Raw genomic sequence first — 20,006 nt, 5'->3', positions numbered from 1 at the left:
TGTGGGTCAAATAAAATATAATTAAAGGGCAAACAAAATATAATTAAAGAGCAAATAAAATAAATTTCGTACTCGGCTTGCCCGTTGCACTGACGGACGCGTCGAGGCAGATTAATAAGCGCGTCCTCGACAAGATGAGTCGGCCCTTGACGCCAGACGAGCCACGACTGGGGCCGCCGTGCCATAGCCGAAAACGGACGAAGCCCTCGTCGAGTGGGCGGCTCCTCGGCCCGGGTTCATGTAATGCATCTGCACCTGAAATTAAATGAACGAGAGAAATCAGACTGAACCAAACAAATGACTGGTGACTCGCTTTGCCCGTGTACACAACAACTGGCCGTTGATGTGAAGGGAAAACTGGGAATAACCCTTCAAGACGACCCGTCTCCAGACAAAGGCCAAGTGATGCCAATGACCTTCCTGGATCATATCGGGATTCCAAATACAAACACTAAAATCCCACTTTCCATTGCTTAATTTTAATGCAATTCACTTTCAATTTGAATTCAATCGGCCAACTTGGAATTCATTTTCAGAAAAATTATTTACGTTCATTAATAACCACACCCCTACCTAAAACATAAAAGACAAATAATCAAGTTAAACAGTGCAATGGTGTGATAAGGACTTGATTGTTTACAAAAAATAATCTAATTCAGGCGACTAATCCCACGATCGTAATCAGATGCCAAGTCAAACAGTCGCTGACGGCCGGGATCATGGAACCAACTGACGTGGCACAATATGAAAAATGATAACTTAGGTGGCGCAATAAGGGCGGCACATTTCTTATCATTCCTCCGCCACCAAAAAGAGAAAATCTATTTGCATCCATTCAGTCAAAGTGCTGAAACCAACTCCCAACGTACTGCAGAGTGTCAGCAAAGTCAAACAACGAAAAAGCAAGATTAATTGTCACTGTGAAATCCTCAGAGTATCAAATGATAATATCAGCATGAAGTGCTCACGAGTTCTCTTTGATTTCGTTTGGTGGTTGGCTGTTGTTGGTAGTGCAAGTGGTAGTGGTTTATATGGTCGCGTGCAAAATTTAAGCTTCGTGCCTGACGCTGCTACAAATCCCGAAGATAAGCACGATATGCCGGAACCTGCGCTATTTCAATTTTTACTCGACGAAGAAATTATGGAGCAACTCGATGAAGCTGGAGCTGAAATACCTGAAATGCTGGACGTTTTAAAAGACCTCGACAAAGAATCGAAAATCACGGAATTCGAAATCCACCAAATCAACAGGACGGGCAAAGTTGCAGACTTGAAAAAATTAGCATTTCACACTTTTGTCGTGTTCAAAACGACAAGTGAAACAGAGGGAGACGATTGGTGGTCATTGGAAAAGAATAACCTGGATACTGGCCTCGTCTTGCAGAGATCCGGCAACAAAGACGACGTCAAAAACAAGTTGTACGGCGTCGAGCGAATCAATGTTGAGCCCATTCAAAAAGGACTGAAAGGAAAAGGTACCGTTCAAGATCTTTTTGTGTTACTTTGGGCCCATCAAGTCATGGGGAAAAACTCGGATATCGACGACTCTTACTGCCAGACCTTTGTCACTTTTCTCAGCCAACAAATGACTGAAATAGGATACGAATACCAGGGTGATTTCGAGTGCTCCTCTCCCCTTGAAAATGAACGAAAAACCAGATTATTGACTGTAATTAACTACCTGTCAGATGTGACTGTGTGGCGGCCTTTAGATATTTTCATTTATTTAGAAAATGCAGATCTTGTTGATCAAGTCTTGATGGAGAGTGGCGAGTTTGACATCGATGAACTCCGTAGGGAAATTACTTTTGCCCTCCATTTTGCGATTATGTTTTCGAAAACAAAAATGGTTGGACATCTTTTGAAACCTCCGCATAGTGCCGATCCAACAAGAAGCGACGAAGACGGGATGGACGCCCTTCGAATAGCGGGCACGTTCGCAAAAGACCCGGAGATCTTGGATTTGCTCCTAGCCCATGGCAATATCGAAATTGACCGTGTCGACGGAGTAGGACATACTGCGCTTCACGCTGCCGCTCTCGCCTCCAACGTCGTTGCAGTCAAACGCTTGATAAACAAAGGAGCCCATCCCAACATGTTGACCAAGATGGTCTGTCTCCTCTTCATTTGGCAGCCCACCAAAGAGACGGTAATCCTATCATTGATCTACTGCTGGAAGCTCAAAGAGTCAAAGGGATGGGCGACGTCAACGATCAAGATGAACGTGGATGGACTACACTTCATTACGCCGCCATGGCATCCAATGAAATCACGGCCGAGCATTTGATTCAAAAGGGCGCAGATCTCAATCGTCGAGCCAATGATGGGAATACTCCACTTCACTTTGCTGCAACCTTCGCAAAGAACATGAAAATCATCGACGTCTTACTAAAGAATGTGAAAAATGAAGACATAAACACAAACGATGCAGCAACAATTTTCGCTAGCGCCAAGAGGAACATGCACGGGCTAGGCGATCAAATTGTTGCTCGGTTGAAGGCCAAAGGCATCGTCGGCATTGATGAATCCCAAAAACCCGAAATGGACGTAGAAATGATTCGTTTGCTAATCAAAAGTGAACGCAATATTGGCACTAAAACATTTGGGGAAACCGAAATGAATCTACTCCATGTGGTAGCATTTGATGCAAAGACGACGGATGTCATCGACGCCGTTCTGGAAACGGGAGAATTCGACATCAACGGAGGTGACAACGACGGACAGACACCTCTCCAATATGCAATGCAGGGGAAAAATCCTACGATCATAGTGGCTCATCTATTACAAAAGGGAGCCGATCCCAACGTTGCTGACAAGTATGGATTTATGCCACTAACTATGGCGGTCTTTTCCGCCAAAGACGTGCACATGGTCGAGTTACTCCTCAATCATCCGGACGTGGATGTCAATTACTTGGACAACTGGGGAAGAAATGCGCTCGATTACGCAGAGGGCAACAAACACGGGCACGGCGAAAGAATTGCCAATCTGTTGAAAGCGAAAGGCGCCATGAAAAGAGAAAACAAACCGGATGCGAGGGCACGGGGTCTAGATCGTGTCATAAAAGATTCGAATGTACGAATGATTCGTGAGCTAATCAATAAAGGATTAAAGATTAGCGCTGAGAAATGGGGGGAAAGCAAAATGAATGCACTTCATGTGGCCTCATTTCATGCAAAGACGACAGATCTCATCGACGTCATTCTGGAAACGGGAGAATTCGACATCAACGGAGGTGACAACGACGGACTGACACCTCTCCATCACGCACTACTGGGACTCTATCCTAAGAGAAACGTTGCTCATTTAATTCAACTAGGAGCCGATCCCAACGTTGCCGACAAGAACGGAGTCACCCCTCTTAAGATGGCAGCGAGAAATGCAGAATCAATGCACTTGATTGAACTACTCCTGCTGAATAGGGAAGCGGTGGGCGTTGGTTACTGCGACAAGCAAGAATATTATTTCTATCCAACCAATGTATGTTTTGTTAACTCTTAATTATTCTACTCCATCCGTCCCTATCCAAAAAAAAAGACGAATGAGGTGATTGCCCGTCTCAGAATGTACGTGGCAGAGGAAAAATCACAAACTGCTGTCTACCTATTTTCTTATTTCTAGTAGTATGTTCTAACAAGATATTGTATAAGTAATAAAGCATTTTAACCTACGGTGACAATTACACGGCTTGGGTATCTAAATAAAAGTTTCAAATATTGTGTTTCACAAGGAAAACCCGCTTATCGTTTACATATTTTCAGTGCAAATGGGTGTGGCGCTCAAATTCTTTAACATATCTAAAATTGCTGTCCCAATGAATCGATTAATGTTTCGTTCGTTTAACTCATTCGCTGTTTTATAACCCGGGGTGGAACAGAATAGGACTTGACTGTCACCAACGATTCGCTGCCGTTGCGCCGGATTCAGACGTCACATCTAAAAGGGTGGACCGCCATTAACTTAAATAAAAAGTAAAATGAATGGTCAAATCAAAATGTTGGGAACATTGACGAACTTTACCAATGTGTTCAAGGGAGACAGCGGTTAATGTTGTCCAGCGACTGAAAGGCCAGGGCGGTAGAGCCCGAGCCGCTGCTGGCGCTGCTGTTGTTGCCGCCGACACTCGACGTCCGCTTCTTGGCCTGCGTGATGAGCTAGACGATGAAATCTAGGCGTAGTGGGGGTCCCGGTTGAAGACGCCCGGCCAGAGCTTGTCCACCAAGCGGCCGGCAAGTTATAAAATGTTGGGCGCCATAATCTGGAGACTGCCACCGATGTGAGTGACGAAGCGCAGGACTCCCTGCCGGCCCAGGATGACGTTGCCGGCAGTCGTACGACAGGTAATCTATTGCGTGTTGTTGTCAACGTAAAAGAGGAGAACTGGAGCAGTGCCTTGTCCACGCTGCTCTCCTCCGAATTCATAATGCTTAAGCAGGCTGGTGTGGCTGACTAGCATCCAGCCCATCAGCTAAAACCCTGGAAGCTGTTGGCTCTGCAGGTTGCTGAAATGCTGAAAACAGAAATCAACAACACATTATCAGGACATTCTGAAACATTTCAATGACAAAGTAAGGAAGAATTTCTCACGTCTGATCGATGACGCCCCTGTAGTGGACGAGTAGCAATTTGAAGAGGAGAGTCAGACCTTCCGCTTCGACTTGCCACCCAATATTCTCGTGCAGATGAAACGCAGGCAAAAGACTCTGACGCACAGGGTGCTGGCCGAGTCGGATAGATGTCCAGCCGCTTTGTGCAGCAGCCGGATCGGGAAGTGTTCTCGTCCAACAACAGTATATGCCAAACTGTTTGGCCACGGAGCGCGAGTTCGTCCTGCGGTAACTCGCGGATCTTGAACAAAGTCAATAGGCTCATGGCGGACGCGTTCAAAACGTATATCGATCCGCTCCTCGTTGACCAACGAGCACAGGGCCTCCGCCTACCGCGGCAACTGAGGCGTCGCCTGGAGACTGCCGACGTCCTGAAGATCCACTGGATCACTTCGGACTGAACACGTGTTTGACGAGATAACACGGCCCTTGATTCCAGTCGAGGTTTTTCTGGCGGGGCCACGACGGGCCCCGTGTCGATGTAGCCGAAAACGGATGAGGCCAACGTCAATTTGGAACGTCACCTAGAAGTGGAACGGTATAATCAGACTGAACAATGCAACTGTTCATTGCTGTTGTTGGCCTGTTTACAACAAATTGACATAACATCTTTCGAACTGGACACGAAACCCTATCAGGTGGAAGATTACATTGAGTCGCTGACGACGAGGCTGATTAATTCAACTGACGCGATAAATTCTTATCTATGACATTGACATCTAAATCAGTCGAATTGGTTGTTTCACCACTAACAGATACATCGCACAAGTGCTGAAACGTAGCCTACTGCAAAGTGTAGACGGAATAAAAATTAACACCGAAAAAAAGTGATTCAGTGTTTTTCGAACATTGGAGCATCAGCCATTTACACCATGGAGTACTACTTTCTCGTTGGTATCCCAGGTTTGCTATTATTTTGTGCGTACGTGTATTTTTGGAGGTTTCGTCCATTGCTTGGGGGCGAGTCCAAGCAAAAGTTAAGCTTCGTGCCCGATGCTGATAACAACCCTGATACGGATTACGAAATAACGGAACCTGCGCTAGTTCGATATTTACTCAACAAAGAAGCTGTGGAAGAACTCGACGAAGCTGAAGCTGAACTCCCCGAAATGCTGAACGTTTTAAAAGACATCGACAAAGCATCGAAAATCACCCTGTTCGAAACTCACCAAAGCAGCATAGACATGATGAAAGATTTCAAGCAAGCGTTTCACGCTTTCGTCGTCTTCAAAACGACAAGTGAAACAGAGGGGGACTATTGGTGGTCACTAGAAAAGGGCATCGACTACATCACTTTACAACGATCCCTAAACAAAGAAAACGTCAAGGACAAATTTTATGGCGAAGGCCGAAATAAAGTCAAACCCATTGTTGACAATTTGACGGGCAAGGGATCGATCAAGGATCTTCTGGCAATACTGTGGACCCAACAAATGATTCCAGAAAAGTACCACATCCGGAAATCCAACTGCCAATCCTTAGTCACTTACGTCAACAAACAGATGACTGAAGTAGGATACGACTACAACGGTTTTTTCAAATACTCTCTCCCTCCTAAAAGTAACCGAAACGTCATGTTCGACATAATCAAAGTCGTTTCGCATCTGAATTCGTGGCATCCGTTATTCTCTCTCATTTATATGGAAGGAGCCGTCATTATTGATGAACTAATTGAGAGCGGGAAGTATCAAATCAACACCATCTACAAGGGAATTACTCCGCTCCAATGTGCCATCAGGTATTCGAAAACCCAAATGGTCAAACATTTTCTAAAAAACCTTCAAGCCGACCCAACGATGCGCGACGACACGGGAAACGACGCACTTCAGGTGGCCGCCATCTTCACAAAGGAAACGGAGATCTTCGATCTGCTACTCGCACATGACAAAGTCAAAATTGACGATGTTAACGAATCGGGACAAACTGCGCTTCATGCTGCCGCTCTCGCCTCCAACGTCATCGCAGTCAAACACTTGATAAACAAAGGAGCCCATCCCAACATTTTTGACAAACGTGGTCTGACTCCTCTTCATGTGGCAGCAGCACAGGAAACGGATAACAACGAAATCTTCGATCTACTTCTACTAGCTAAATCAATTAAAGGGATGGGCAATGTCAACGATCCGAACGAACTAGGAGTGACTGCACTTCCTAGTGCCGCCTGCGGGTCCAGTAAAACCACTGAAGGATGCCGGATGAGAAAGGGCGCAGATCAAACTTATTGGGGCGATTTTTTGAATCCAACACTTCGATTACAGGCATTGCTGCGCGGAACAAAGGACTTCAAAATCATAGATCTATTACGACTACTGCAGGTGCTGGAAAAAAACAACCAAGAAAAACTAGTAACTTGCACCGAGAATAACAAGCAGACACTCGAAGGGAAAATATTTGCTCAGTTAATAAGAAAAGGCATTGCCAAGGAAAAAGGACGAGAAAGAACCCCTTTTCGCAGTGAGGCAGTTGAAGAATTCGACAGCGAAACAGGTGTGGCTCGCCGTTTTGCAGAGAACCGTGCCGATCCTCCTTCAACTAACTTTACATTAAAAGATGGACTCGGAATAGCAAGAGCAAAGAGTTCAAAGGAAATCGATGAAATGATGAAGGAAGGAAACTTCGATATCCACGACCGTTATGAAAATGGAGAAACCCCTCTGTGCTTCGCCATACGCGGCAATAACGCCAACGTTGTTGAATGCTTGTTGGAAAAAGGAGCCGACCCCACTACGGGCGACAATAACGGCAACACTCCATTGCAAGTAGCAGTAGCATTGCATAAGGATTTGAAGATTCTCGATTTACTTGTGGAACGTGGAAAAGTTGACTTAAATGACAGCAACAACACACCTGGAGACACTGCCCTCCATATGGCCATCAAGACATCAAACGTGACTGCCGCTCGCTTCCTATTATCAAAAGGAGCCAACCCCAACGTCGCCAATAAAAAAAATGGAGTCACTCCACTCCATCTGGCGGCTGGTTATGCCAAAAACATGGACATCGTCGAGCTACTCGCGAATCACAAGGACCTCGACGTCCATGCTTTAGACGTTAAGGGACAAAATGCGCTACACTATGCAAAAAAGAACAAGCACGGGCAAAGTGAAATCATTATTAATCTATTGAAAGAGAAATACAGCTTTGACGGACGGCTAAACTTGAACAGAAATTCGATTCGTGGAATTGCGAAACACTTTCATCAACTTCTAAACAGTAACTTGTTAAAGGGCGATGATGAAGATGAATGTCAAGACAAATTCCAGACAGCTTCAGAATTCCATCTTTATGGCGAAGTAAAATTTTCGGATGTAAAAGAGATTCGAAACCTGATGGAAAAGGGAGAAGATCTCAGCAAAGCGACATGGGGTGGAGGAACGAATGCACTTCATGCGGCCTCAAAATATGCGCCAAAACCGGAGTCGCTCGATGTCATCCTGGCAACTGGGAAATTCGATATAAATAGCCGCGACGGAAATGGGGTAACACCTTTACATTATGCAATACGTGAAAACAAGGTGGAAATGGCTCGCTACTTGCTGGAGAAGGGAGCCGATCCCACCATACGCGACAACGATGGTATCACGCCGCTGCATGTGGCAGCGGCATCCATTACGGATTCCGATTTCCTCCGCTTGCTGCTAGACAACGAAAAAGTCGACATCAACGAAAGTAGCCAGTCTGGAATGACTGCCCTTCATTTCGCAATGAGGACATCCAACGTGACCGCCGCTCGCTTTCTGTTATCAGAACGAGCTAATCCCAACGCGACTACCCATGAAAATGGATATAGTCCACTCCAGGTGGCGGTCTTTTATGCACGCGACGCTCAAGACGTGGACACTATCGAGTTACTCCTGAGTCACAAAGACGTGGACGTTAACTATCTGGACAGCAATGGAGGAAATGCGCTACATTACGCAAAGAACAATCTGCACGGGCACGGTCAAAGAATTGCCAACCTCTTGAAGAGAAACGGCGTCGTGGAAACACAAGTCAACAACGAAACAGAGGACATTATAGCAATTATGCTAAGTAGCGCTGCCAACCTTTTAGGCGTAGAATTCATTACCGCCCTGATGAAGATGAGAGCAGGTATCAGCAACGCGACATTGCGAGATAGCGGAAAGAACGAACATGGCGCGGTATGGACGCAATTACTGGATTTCATTTTGACAAGTGTAAAATTCGATTTTAACAAAAATGGCAACGACGGAGAAACACCTCTCCCTCACGCAATCGAAGGATCCAAAATGAAAATAAATGCTTGGCAACTGATTCAAAGGGGAGCCCATCCCAGCACTCCACTGCATCTGGCGGCATTTCAGGCATTCGAAAAAGCGGACATCGACTTTGCCCTGCAAATGAAACAAGTCGACATTGATGGCCGTGATAGAGATGGCAAAACGGCTCTTCATTTCGCATTCAGTGCTAACAACGCGGCAATGGCTCGCTACTTGCTGGAAAAGGGAGCCGATCCCACCACGCGCGACAATGACGGAATCACTCCTTTTCATCTGGCAGCGGCATTTACTGAGGATTCCAATATTCTCGACTTACTTCTAGCGAATGAAAAGCGAATTGATATCAACGAAAGTAACAACTCTGGATTGACTGCACTCCATATGGCAATCAAAACATCCAACGCGACTATCGCTCGATTTCTCTTATCTAAAAGAGCTGATCCAAACGCTACCGACAAAAACGGACAAACTCCGCTGCATCTGGCGGCAAAATATGCAAAAGACATGGACATTGTCGAGTTACTCTTGAATCATCAAGACGTGGATGTCAACTATTTGGACAATAGCGGACAAAGTGCGCTACATTACGCAAGGGAAAACGAACACGGGCACAGTGAGAGAATTGTTACTCTTTTGAAGGAAAAGGGCGCCAAGGATGAAGGAATCAACCAGGGACCGGAGAACTTTGCGGCACCGGTTTTGAGCGCAATCAAAAATTCTAACGCGTTTAAAAATATCATATCAGATTTTATCACTGCCTTCGGTGACCAGATGGGATTCAATGAACTTGATGTGGCGGAAGCTAAACCAAAACTCGAAGCCTTTCTGGAAACCGGGAAATTAAATTCCAACAAACTTAACAAAGATGGAAACACTACCCTCAATCACGATGGAACCAATCCTACCGTAAATGCCCCTGATGCGACTCAAATGGGTACAAATCCCAGCAAAGCCGACAAGAATGGAGTCACCCCCCTTCATTTGGGCGACTGTATTAAAGAAATAACTGAAATTACAGGACAAATCCTGGGACTCGCACAAGTTGACGTCGATGCTCTTGACAAAGATGGAAACACTGCTTATATCGCAGGATTAACTAACACCTTGAATACTACTCTCGCCTTGATGCCAAAGCTAATCAACACCTATAACTACTGGGACAGCGTTGGGAGAGGTGCGCAAAATCTCAAGCAAATAATTGCTAATCAGTCCAAAAAAAGCGACGTCGTCACAGCTAAAGTCGACGACCAAACAAAGCAAATTGCGACACGGACGGTATTAAAAGCGATCTACGATTCGGACGTCGAAAAAATTCGTGCACTGATCAAAAATGGATTAGATCTTAGCACTGAGGCTTGGGGGGAGAGCAAAAAGAATGCTCTTCATGTGGCCTCATATTATGCAAAGACGACGGATGTCATCGACTTCATTGTAGAATCAGGAGACTTCGATATCAACGTACTTGAAAACGACGGACTGACACCTCTCCATAACGCAATAATGGGACTCTACCCTACAATAAATGTTGTTCACCTGATCAACATGGGAGCCGACCCCAGCATTGCCAACAAGGATGGAATCACTCCGCTACATCTGGCGGTTTTTTTTGCCAAAGACGTGCACCTCGTCGAGTTACTACTCAATCATCCGGACGTGGACGTCAATTACTTGGACGACTGGGGAAGAAATGCGCTAGATTACGCAAAGGACAACAAACACGGGCACGGCGAAAGAATTGCCAATTTGTTCAAAGAGAAAGGTGCCGTACAGTCAGAAATCAACAAAGAATCGGGGAACATTGCGGCATTGGTACCAGGTCACATCAAAGAAGATCCGGACATGAAAACGATTCGTTTCTTGATAGAAAATGGACAAGATATTAGCGCGTTGACATGGGGAGAAAACGGAACGAACGCACTTCACGTAGCGGCAGCTAATGAAAAGACGACGGATCTCATCGACGCCATTCTGGAAACGGGAAAATTCGACATCAATGGATTGGACAACGATGGCCACACACCTCTCCATCACGCAATGGATGGATCGAATCGTACAGTAAATGTTCCTTATCTAATTAAAAAGGGAGCCGATCCCAACATTGCCAATAAAACTGGAATTACTCCACTGCATTTGGCGGCACAAAAAGAAGAGACGACGGAACTCATTGACATCATCCTGGGAACCGGGCAATGCAACATCAACCCAGTTGACAACGACGGAAGGACACCTCTTCATTACGCAATTAAGAGACCCAAGCCAATTACAATCAATGCTCGTCGTCTGATTAAAATTGGAGCCAACCCCGGCGTCGCTGACAAGAACGGAGTCACACCTCTTCACATGGCAGTGAGAAATGCAGAATCGATGGATCTGATCGAGATTCTCCTCAATACTGAAGCGGTGGACGTGAAGAATGTTGATAAACAAGGGCGTACTGCTCTCGATTGTGCTAGAGGCAACAAACACGGACTAGGCCAGAGGATTATCGATCGTCTGGAGGAATATGGCACAGAGGAATAGTATGAATATCTTTCTAATTTCTCCTAACTCGTAATGAAAATATTGAAACTAATAGTAGTTGTACAATTTAAAAAAAAAAAGGAAATATTTCTTTTCTATCGTCACTCGTATTGCCATCCCTTAAGGCCTAAGTATCAAGAGAGGTAAGTTAAACGAGGCGACTGCGTTTAGCTTTTCAAGTAATGCATCAATTACTTCCCTCTCTTTACCAATGTTCTTCTTTAAGATTTTATTTACCAACAATTGTCTATGAATTCAGACAATTGTCAATAAAATTCTGGTGCGCCAGTAGCGTCACAGAACAACTAGAAATATAGATTATAATAATTTTCTTACCTGAAAAAGGCAGTTACGGTGTGTATAATGAACAATCACAGATTTTTGTTTTCTGCCATAGGCAACTCCTTGGTTCCTCGCCAGATAGTAGGAGCATTGGGCATAATCTGGATGTGAGCTCGGGACGCCGACGAAAGAATGCTTCCTGGATTGAATTGTCTTCGTTATTAGTGAAAATGGCCAGTTAAGGTTTTCTAGATGTATTTGAGTAACTTTAGTGTTAGACTACATTAACAGCAACATACCTTGTTAAAAAATAAACTACACTGGTGCCAAATTAATTATGATTCATTCATTTTTTCCTTTCTCAAATTTTACAACCACACTAGCGAATCGTGTAAGTTAAATATAGTTTTAAAAAAAAATAGCGTAGCCTATGCACCCTAGTTTAACTCTTTTGTACGTTAACCTCCTAAGACGACCCGCAAGTGGGCGAAGTGGCAATTTGTAGCACGAATCGCAAACATTCAAAAATGGAAAGTGAAGAATCAAATTTTCAATTTTGTAAATTCGTTGATAAAAGTGGAAGGGAAACGCGTTAATGCTACAAGTATTTTCAATGAATCCAATAACTGAGAAACCTTTTATGCGGCCATAATTTATGTAGGAATTCAAATAGACCATAACGTTTGCTCATAACAAAACAAAAACTTAAATTTTAAAATTGATAGTCGTGAAGTGCGATTATCTTTTATTTAGTGAAAAGTTCTTATTCGTTACACTTTTATCTATAGTCCGATAAAAAGAAAGATTATATTTATTTAGTATGAATGAGATGCGCTATTGAGTGAATTCTTGGAATCAAAATAGACATCAAGAGACGTCAGACAGGAAGTGACTTTGATCCAAAATGGGAAAGCACTTTGTGAGTGTTCGGAAGGAAATAGTTGGTATAAAAGATTTATCAGCGCAGTGCGGAGGGTCTGTTTGACGTCTCGCAAACCACACAAGGTCTAAAAAGTGTTTAAAACCAAGAGATAAAATGAAAGATGAAAAATAAAAATCGATCGTCGAACGCGCCATTCAAAATCATCATGATATCCGGGTAAGTTTTTATTGCACAACAGGACCGCAAAATCTATGTGGCCAGTAGTTCCCCATAGCTTCCTGTTCTCTGCAACTATTATACAACTAACAAAAGCTAAATAGGCCCATCTTTCTGCTTTTGTTGCGGATAAACATCATGGCTGTTGGCTGGAAATGGTGGCTGGCTGGCCAGCAATTCGTCGTCAGCGCCGTTTCCTCTTTTCAATCAATGCACATCGGAGAGTGCCGTGCCGATTGTTATCCAACATGTTGCGTCACAGCAGGGTCAAAGAAACAGAGAATTGGCGCTCTACATGTTGGGATACTGGGAGGTCCGATCAATGGCTGACATCCTCTTGTTATTATAAGGGGCACCACCCCTGTGCCTGGCCATCCAGTTGTCCTCAACCGGCACAATAACACGACCCACTCATCAATCAATCGTGTCTATCTCTCTGTATATGGACGACCCCCAGATCACTTTACCAGCGCAGTAGAATAAATGAAAACTTTATTCTTCTAATAGTTGCGATTAATTCAAGTTATTATCAAGGCGTTGTTGTAGTGTTTCCTTCACTGTAATTTTAGAAGAAATGTTTTTTAAAAATAAAGCTTCACGCACCGGTCAGCACGAGACTACAAATATTGGACTTTCTAAAAGAGAATTCATATTATTTTGACAGGACACAATTCAGTTTTGAGGTAGTACTTTCAAAAGGATAGATTTGAAGTGCACATGTTCATTGAGCAGCTCGAAAGGTTGAATGGGATCGAAATTCATGATGGGTGGCTTGGATTCATAGCGTCCGCAAAGAGCGCGTCATGGCAAGGTGAGCACGTCCATGTACACATTCTATATCATAACCACCGGACAGAGAAAAAAGGGGGGAGAGAGTCTCAATGAAAATATCTAAAGGGGGTAAAAAACCACCAGCGAAAGTCTTTCAAGAAAAGGCAGAAGAGATCAATGGACCTGATGGAGAGATGACGATCCCCTACCGAGCCTCTTTACACGATCACGCTATAGTGCCCAGCCAGCAGGCGCTGAGACTGCTGTGTGCAGCTCGTCTTTTTTTTCAAATCTCTTTTTGACTCTCTCCATTGTCACTGGACCAACCACAAAAGTGGATCCCATTCAGGTCAGCCTCTGCTGTCACCTCTTGAAAACTTCTTTTTTACCTTTCTCAAAAGCTTGGAAATCTAAACTCTGGCGCAGAGTATTTTACTCCCCTTTCCCATTCATTGTCTCCCGTCTATATGATCGAGCCCCTCTTGTGTTGGTTCGTTGGTTCGAGTGCATCAGCTGTATGGTTGGCTACTACATTGATAGATTTATATGCATGCGCTGCACAATTGGACAGCACAGAGTGGACAACACACACCGAAATCGAGCATGTTTAGATTTGAGAACCCCCTTTTCGGGATAAGCGGGGGGTTATTGATTGTTTGATTATTGTGGAGATGATTTAAACAGCCAGCAACCAACTCTTTATTATTATATTTCATGAATGAATCCAAACATGTATTTCCAGACCCACCGCTACGTACGAGAACGTCGAGAAGACTGTTTGGGCCTAGACTCTCTGCTGGGTCCCACATTATTAAGGGCTATAGACGGCAGCAGCAACAGCATCCCACAGGTCTCTATAGGCTGTTGGAAAGTCCAACTCTTTTGACTGGGAAAAAACTCCAACTGAGTTGGCAACAAACAGACAGCAAAGCGCAGTGGCTATTCTTCTTCGTTTTACTTGGAAAATGTACACAGACAAGAATAGCCATAAAAGTTTGTTTCATTCGTACATGTTTATGGTGACAACATGGCCGTGTGAAATACACAAGACGCAATGCGAGCCGCAAAGCTTTTTTGATATCAACCATAAGAGAGAGAGAAAGTCGGTGGTGTGATGACGTGCCACAAAACTGAAATATTGGAACCAACTTTATTTTTTACGGACCATAAAAGTATAGGTAGCAAGTTCAATTGACGTTTAATGCTTTACCACATACTCAAAATAGATTTGTCTATTTAATTAACCAGCTGTTCTTTTTGTAAAAACTCTTGGACGGAACTCGCGTGTGCCGCAACAGTTTTCCCCCTTTTTTATCTTTTTTTATTATATTCGTAGATATGATGGCGTTTTAATTCCCAAATCAATTGTGTTTTCAAACCCAATACAGGCAGGGTCCAACAATAAAAAAAAAGTGTGCCCAGAATAAAAAAAAGTGACCCACGCCGGATGCTGCTGCTTCTAGCATTATGATAAAAAGTAAAAAAAGAAACAAGCCTCAATTTTCCAGACTTTATGATATCTCGCGCGCTCGATACTTTATAGCTGCTGCCTCTATAGACGTATAGAGAGAGATAGACCCATGGCGGATAGTTGGATATTATATTGGCGCCTCCAATACTGATGAGAATTGCCGCCTATTTACGCTGGCCCTATATCCATACGTACACGGGAATACATAGAAATCTAGAATTGGAAAAAAAGGCCTTTTTGTTAACCCCTTTATATTTTTTTTTGGCCTCCGAGTGGCTGTGAATGAGGACCCAAGAGAGAACTTGGCAGTATAAAATCTCTAGTAGGCCTCATCACCAAGCCCCGAGATGTACACGGCGGCATTTCTCTAAGCACACTGCACACAGCAGATCCCTCAAATCTACACAGGCAATATAATCTAAGGGCCTCTACATCGATAGCTGCTGATGGTCTATACGGACAATAAGACTTTTTCCTCGTTCAATGTCAAATCTCTCAAGTCTAGTCTCTATATACTAGGATACCACGATTAGCTTTTATTGTGTGTTGGAGACTCGTGTCACACAGAGTGTTGGTTCTGCTTGTGTTACGCGTTGAAATCACCGGCCTGTTGGCCTTGCTGCAGTTGATTATTCCGCGTTATCGGCTGCTGGGTCTCGTATTTTATTACAGTTGCAGATTGAAAATAGTTCAAGATATGATTTACAATTCGAGAATGGCTTTTGACTTTGTTATGGCAGTCGACACTAAATAAAACAACAACCCAATAAACAGAGTTTATTGATTAGCCTGAAACTGAAACAATTTCGATATCAATAAAAGCGTGTCACTCATTTGATGGGCCTAATCTTTAGTTATTCCATTCTCTTTTTACACCGGTCAATAGCTTCACTTTCACTACAAGATAAAACTGCCAGACATGTCTAGCGCTAGAGCTGCTGATTTGAAAAGAGGCGACAGTGTACACGATATTATATGATCTAGAATATCCGACGGGAAATTGTCGACTTGGGAACATAATACGCTGAGTCAATTGATTACGAGTTTTGCCAATCGAACCAGGCACCTATCACTACATTAAGATGAGACTTTAGCCATTGAGCTCTCAATCAGTACAAAAAGCTATCAAATTGACGAAATTGATTGGACAAGTGTCAATCACAAAATCGACCTGCCTGAATTCAACTGATGCGGCATTTGTTAATGGCAACTGTATCTAACAAGTGTCCATAGATGATTCAGTTTTGTTGTCAATTTGATAGATTCCACTAGTAAAATTGATTCACGTCCTGTAGGCTAGTAGCTGCGATCACTTACTGACTACACGGCAAAACTAACGTAAGAAATGTTTAAAAAAGATGATAGCCTGTTGGATGTGGCAGAAAGATGTCATCTGCTTGTAGCATTTGCTCTAGCGCTCAGACTGCATGATGGTCTTTTATAATGTTATATTCCTATAAATAAAAATATAAGAGTAGATAGCGGCGGTGCGATGTGTGTGTGTATCTCTCTCCCCCCTCATTGGCCATTGGAGGAAATCAACCAACCGAAATCAAACGCTTCCCATTGTCATGGCCGTCCATAGTCTATACTACGGTACACCCTATATTTCCAGCTCTCATATCACTTTGTTCGGATAGGGCCAGACCATAATATATGAGAAGCAGCACCCATTGAATGCACGACGCGGCACCCAAAACGAGAAAGGGATGCATGGGGTGGGGCCTGCTGCGCTTCATCGTCAATCTCCAAAAATATAGATTTATTATTACACATAACATTCGAACTGATTTCCAACCGCGAGATCTTCATATTGGAATTTTTATAAAAGTGATAAAAATAGGTATTTGCAAGTTGTATCAATGGCGGACGCGGGCAAAGGCCTACAGAATCAATGGCCATCGTATATAGTAAAAAGAAAAGATGGCATTCATTCTTTCAACCCAAAAAGTTCATTCTCTTTTTTTAGCGCTGGCTGTGCTGATGTCCTGTGGTCTAGCCGTTTTCTTTATCCTCCTCTCGCTTTCTTCTGTTATTATAAATGACTTTTTTTCTTTTTAGGACATTTATCTAAAGCCACGACCTATAGCCTTTGGATGCTTTGCTCATGCCGAGTGAGCCCGTGCTTTATAGTATATAGTATCCAATTTTAGAAACAAAAATTCAATGAATGAAACGAAATCTCAGCATATGGGGACAGTTGGAAAATCGACAAAATTCCAGCTGATTCGGAATACGGCCGCAATCACGTCGTGTGATAAACTTGCATCAATCGCCAGAATAAAAATAATTTCTGTGGTTATTAATCGCTCGATTAAACTAAACTTCATCATCAATAGCACAAGATTCTCTCTAGTCTCGTGCCGATTTTCATCGAATCACAATCTCAGCACACGGAACGAATGAATGAAAAGAAGAAGTCTAAGAATAACAGTTTGGGCTGGTGGTGGCGGCGGGTGGTGGTGGTTGATTCCCTTTTGGCGGCGTTTTAATCACCCACCGCTGTCGGTCGACTCGACAGTCTAAGGTGCGCAACGTTTTGATGATCATTTTTCATCTTCGCTCGGCTAGTCTCCACCAGCAGTCGAGTCGTTATCAAAAGGTGATGGCTTTTCTACAAACACAAAAACGACACGAGGACGACTGCTGAGAAGACCTGCCTGCGAGTTAAAAAGAGGAGAAAAAAGGTCCGACTCGGTTGTGCCATACGGCGACCAGGTGATGTTGGCTCAGGCCTTACAAAAGACTTTCCCCAATGTTTTTTTCTTTTCTTTTTTTAATATAAAATATCAACACTTTAAAAACAAAATTTCTCTCCCCTGCCCGGTTTAATATCTTTAGGCCTGATCCGCCCGACTGAACGCGCATACACAATTTCAGCTGCTGTCGCTTATTTGGGTCTAATGTCATCACATAATAGTAGACGATGTTGCGGCCACCGTTTAGTTCTATTTTGGTCAGGTTCGAGATGGATTGGGCAAAGGTTAAACAGCGGCGGCAAAAACCCACAGTGGCGGTTTCGTGTCTGTGTGTGTGTGACGGACTATTATGTAACCGCCATCCATTGGCACACCTTTTAGGCGGTTATAACAGGAATGTCTTTTGCGCCGAGCGCTCTATATATTTTAAATGCCATTTGTACAACACGTGCCGACGTTTCCCTTATTCTATTCTACGAGTCAAAAAATGTAAAGTGAATTTTTTGAAAAAGAATTTTCCTATCGGCTATTTTTATAAGGATTTTTCCATCCGCACCGTTGGTCGACCTTGAGTGAATCTAACGATGGCGATTAACGGCATCAAAACGTTTTTTCCCTTGCAATAATCAAAAAGAGTGCCGATATTTATCCATTTTTGAAAAAAAAAGAAAAGTGAATTGAAATTTTTCGAGTCCCCGCCCATCTCGAACAATTCCCACGGCTCCGTCGTCGTTTTGTTTCTACCCCATTCATTTTCTATTTTCTAGGAATCGTCAAAAAATAGGCAGATGGAATTAAAAAAGCAAAATTTTCTTACTTTTTCTAAAATTCCTATGATGGATTGATTGCGACAATTGACTCGTCACACGCACACCTTCTCGACATTCGATTGTTATCCACAGACAAAATTGTGAGGTACAAAAAGAGGCCTGATCTGCAGTCGTTCAACAAATGAGATATTTAACGAACTCAAGTCAGCAAAAGCGTTAAGTCCAATAAGCCTAGCCCAACACAGGAATAATCGTACTCCTTACCATGTCACGGTTTACATAATCAACGTCACCAGATAGACAAAAAGGAAGAAAAGAGTCTAATTTTTGTTCCTACCTTTAAGACTGGGGCAGCCAGGAGTTGATCCACAAGTGCTCCTTCCATCCACAGAAAAGTTGAATCCACCAGGCAGATCAGCAATTAAGGGTGTCCTCGTGAATACACCCACACTCACATGGGCATACACGAGGACATTGAAGGAAAAGGGAAGAAGAGATCCGTAACTCGGCAGACATCCTGGGTAGTTTCTCCAATCAAACGGGATGTGTTGTTGATCTTGATAAAAAATACAAAATTGGTTACGAAAAATTATTGACAGGAAATGGAAAATGCCATTTGGAAAAGTTGGAAATGAAAGAGTGGGTATTGTAATTCTTATTGAGAATAAATGGGAGAATTTAAGGTTACCATGTCAATGTGCCATACACAGTGATGCAGGTCATGCATCATACATCTAGCAGGTCACAACACAGACTGATAATAGTAACGAAATCATCATTACCCAGGCAATGATGTTTAGATTGTTGGTGATGACAATCTCAGGTCCAGCACAAGCAGAACTTGAATATAATCTTGTGGTTATGATGGCTGGCTTAGGGCTTCAAATCTGCACGAAGAAAAAAGGTTACACAGTGCAAATAACAAACTGCCATTCATCAACAGGGGGCTTACATGCTAAATGCTAGGCTGAAACTAGTAACATTTCACAAATTTTGGAACAGGTTCCTCTTACATTAAAGCTCTCATAATCATTCTAATTGTATACTTAGTTATTCATTACCTGCCAAAGTGCCAAACCGCATGGCCAGAGAGTCTGAAGCTATTCCATCTAGAGACGCGAGCAGAGCTGATACAACGGCCACATTTTTGTAATTTTATTTGTTGGGCTGTTTTCCTGCAATCACGTACGTTTCCAAACAAATGAAAAGGTGATATCGTTCGTTCAGTTTTTTTTATAGTCTTCATCTCGTGTTCGAAAAAATCGAAACTCTTGAACAAAACGAAACAAAGCATGAGTAGCAGACGACAGTAATATTCTAATTAGCTACCTGATAAGATATCGATACAAATTAAATCGACTATATTAAATCGACCCAATCAAGATAATAAATTAAGGTCAAAATTTGCAAGAATCCCGCAGACTTTTAGACCGAAATCACCACAAGAAAATCCTCCAGGACCCTCTTGGAAGCCAAGAGAAAATAAAGAACCATGTACAGTACCTCAATAACTATATATACTGTACAACACAAAGTCTGGTTGCTG

The 20,006-nt window shown here is 43.2% G+C and overlaps 2 protein-coding genes and 1 long non-coding RNA gene across 3 annotated transcripts; 2 read left to right on the top strand and 1 right to left on the bottom strand.

Annotated features, from left to right (window-relative positions):
• Positions 1 to 2,367: 2,367 nt before the first annotated feature.
• Positions 2,368 to 3,501, top strand: LOC124340704 (serine/threonine-protein phosphatase 6 regulatory ankyrin repeat subunit B-like). The gene has a single exon (XM_046793310.1). It carries the CDS (start codon positions 2,368 to 2,370, stop codon positions 3,499 to 3,501), a length of 1,134 nt encoding a protein of 377 aa, XP_046649266.1.
• A 348-nt stretch (positions 3,502 to 3,849) lies between these two features.
• Positions 3,850 to 19,745, bottom strand: LOC124341563. Its single transcript, XR_006918473.1, has 7 exons — positions 19,522 to 19,745; positions 19,243 to 19,347; positions 18,798 to 19,016; positions 11,705 to 11,849; positions 4,588 to 5,131; positions 4,021 to 4,510; positions 3,850 to 3,959 (listed from the first exon to the last, which is right to left on the bottom strand). It is a non-coding gene; the product is annotated as an uncharacterized LOC124341563 (long non-coding RNA).
• On the top strand, positions 5,373 to 11,970 carry LOC124340776. Its single transcript, XM_046793407.1, has 2 exons — positions 5,373 to 11,367; positions 11,766 to 11,970. Coding segments are annotated over exons 1-2 (5,889 nt in total). The 5' UTR covers positions 5,373 to 5,479; the 3' UTR covers positions 11,767 to 11,970.
• Positions 19,746 to 20,006: the final 261 nt, after the last annotated feature.

This window comes from Daphnia pulicaria, chromosome 5 (assembly GCF_021234035.1).
Source record: "Daphnia pulicaria isolate SC F1-1A chromosome 5, SC_F0-13Bv2, whole genome shotgun sequence".
In the NCBI taxonomy this organism is placed as follows: Eukaryota; Metazoa; Arthropoda; class Branchiopoda; order Diplostraca; family Daphniidae; genus Daphnia; species Daphnia pulicaria.
This window is presented reverse-complemented; position numbering and strand designations above follow the sequence as displayed.